Genomic DNA, 2,219 nt, shown 5'->3' with positions numbered 1-2,219 from the left:
TTGATTAGCACTTTTAATAGCTTTAAATTGCATATGAATTAGCTAAAATATTCAAAATTAAGATTTTTGAGGAAAAACCATTGCATATTAAACTAATTAAGCCCCTGTTTGATGGAAATTATTTGGGAAAAACAATGTTTTGATAGTGAATTTTTGGAGAATGTGTGGTTAAAAAGAAGTGAAAAATGTTGGCTTTACGTGCACAATAATGTCTAATTGAAAATGAATACATATAAAAAATAGTTTTGAAATAATGGTTACTAAACAGGGGCTAAAGATATACTAATAATAATACAATCTAGACTGCTAAATGTAGAGTGTTCAATCTGTATATATGAGAAATGTGCCACTTTTTCTGTTCAATTTATGGAAAAATTAAGGCAGTTTGTCAGTTTCATAAATGTTATCTCTATGTGGATTGATCTGTTTTGTTGCATTGTGCGTTGTGTTATTTATACTGAATCTCATTGATGATTAGGAGTCGTATTAGCACGGATTCTGACGGTGTAGACAGACAAAACTCTGTTCTCTTGATTCATGAATTTCACGAAAGTAAGCATGTATGGTGCTGTCAGGTGGAAATCCAATCGATGAATGAAGCTTTTAAATTACGGTATTGATAAGGGAATCTCTTTGGAATATGGATCGTGGATTTAGATTTATATGGAAGAGCCTGATAGAAACTAGGAGATTGTTATGGATAATGGTGCTAACATTTGCTGCAGTTTTGCTTGTTCAATTTTTCGAACTTCCCAAAGACAGTGTTTTGTCATCTCTCCTTTCTGCTGGAAAAGTTGCATTTTTTGGTAAAAGGAACTTCCCAGATCAAGGCTTATCTTCAAGTCTTGCAACTGTTGGAAACATCACAGATACACACACATTTCAGGAGAAACCAAACAGTAAGATCTTGAACTTGACGAAAGTAGGGTATGAAGGAAATGAAGGTAAAGACGAGGACACCAAGTTAGATTGTGTTCCCAATAAGAACAGTAGTATTCACAAAGAGTTCACTTCTGTAAATAATGGAAGTTCGCTTCGGGACTCCTTAGGGAAATGTAGAGACTTTGAGCATGCAATTTCCACAAGAAATGTCACTGAAAAGAACTATGCTTCACCAGGGAATATCCAAACACAACACTTTCCCTCAACACCTGGCCAAAATGAGAGCTCAGGTTGCGCTTCCGAATGCCTTCCTGCATTTTCATTGCTTAGTCCAGTCTCTCCAACAAAATTGGATTCAGTAACTCCTGTGATATCAGTGGAACCTAACCGTTCTCCAATGCTCAAAATGCCACTGGAGAGTAATATAAGCATGGTAAACAATAATTCTTCTATGGTTCCTTCTCCAAGTCATGGAAAGTCTGGAATGCTGAAATTAGCCCCCGTGACAATATCTAAAATGAACGAGTTGCTGCTGCGCAGTTATTCATTTTCTAATTCAATGGTATGGGAAGGACCATAACTTTATGTTGTAATCTAGTTAATTGGAACTTAAAATTTCATGTGCTTTCTCTCATTTTGTTACTAAATTTTTCTGCAGCCACCACAACAGATTTCTACAGGTGATAAGGAACTACTGCATGCAAAATTCGAGATAGAAAATGCTTCATCCATAGATGCTGATTCAGGACTTTATGGGCCTGTTTATCGAAATCTTCTCATGTTCAAAAGGTATTTCTACTGGCTTTTAAGCTTGCCCCTTTCTTATATGACTGGAGTATATGTTTTTTCTTAGTTATATACAATTGTACATACAGGAGCTATGATTTGATGGATAAGATGCTGAGAGTTTATATTTACAAGGAAGGACAGAAGCCGATCTTCCATGAATCAATACTTGAGGGAATATATGCATCTGAAGGCTGGTTCTTGAAGCTGTTAGAATCAAACAAACAATTTGTAACTGAAGATCCCACGGAAGCTCACTTATTTTACATACCTTTCAGTTCAAGACTGCTGGAGTTAACACTTTACGTGCGCAATTCACACAGTCGCAAAAACCTGATCGACTACATGCAGAATTATGTCGAAATGCTTATTCAGAAATATCCTTTCTGGAACAGGACCAACGGAGAAGACCATTTTCTGGCTGCTTGTCATGATTGGGTATGGTAGTTTTAATAATGCTTTCAAATAGTCGGTGTTCCAAAATGCGAATCTCATTTACGATCTTAATTATGGTGCTGACAATAGGCTTGAAAACTTAATAATGTCTAATG

The 2,219-nt window shown here is 36.0% G+C and overlaps 1 protein-coding gene across 1 annotated transcript; it reads left to right on the top strand.

The window, feature by feature from the left end:
* The first annotated feature begins 253 nt into the window (after positions 1–253).
* Positions 254–2,205, top strand: LOC111388001 (probable glycosyltransferase At5g03795). Its single transcript, XM_023012656.1, has 3 exons — positions 254–1,444; positions 1,541–1,671; positions 1,758–2,205. The coding sequence occupies exons 1-3, from the start codon at positions 641–643 to the stop codon at positions 2,113–2,115; spliced, it is 1,293 nt and encodes a 430-aa protein (XP_022868424.1). The 5' UTR covers positions 254–640; the 3' UTR covers positions 2,116–2,205.
* The last annotated feature ends 14 nt before the right edge of the window (positions 2,206–2,219 follow it).

Source organism: Olea europaea, unplaced genomic scaffold (assembly GCF_002742605.1).
Source record: "Olea europaea var. sylvestris unplaced genomic scaffold, O_europaea_v1 scaffold4445, whole genome shotgun sequence".
Classification (NCBI taxonomy): Eukaryota; Viridiplantae; Streptophyta; class Magnoliopsida; order Lamiales; family Oleaceae; genus Olea; species Olea europaea.
Note: the sequence above shows the minus strand (reverse complement) of the source record. Positions and strands in the feature narration are given on the sequence as shown.

Excerpts from the sequence above, each read along its gene's own strand:
- LOC111388001 (XM_023012656.1), top strand. The coding sequence starts at position 641 with ATGGATCGTGGATTTAGATTTATATGGAAGAGCCTGATAGAAACTAGG. Across the intron at positions 1,445-1,540 it reads ATTCATTTTCTAATTCAATG|CCACCACAACAGATTTCTAC; the intron begins GTATGGGAAGGA and ends ATTTTTCTGCAG. Across the intron at positions 1,672-1,757 it reads AATCTTCTCATGTTCAAAAG|GAGCTATGATTTGATGGATA; the intron begins GTATTTCTACTG and ends TTGTACATACAG.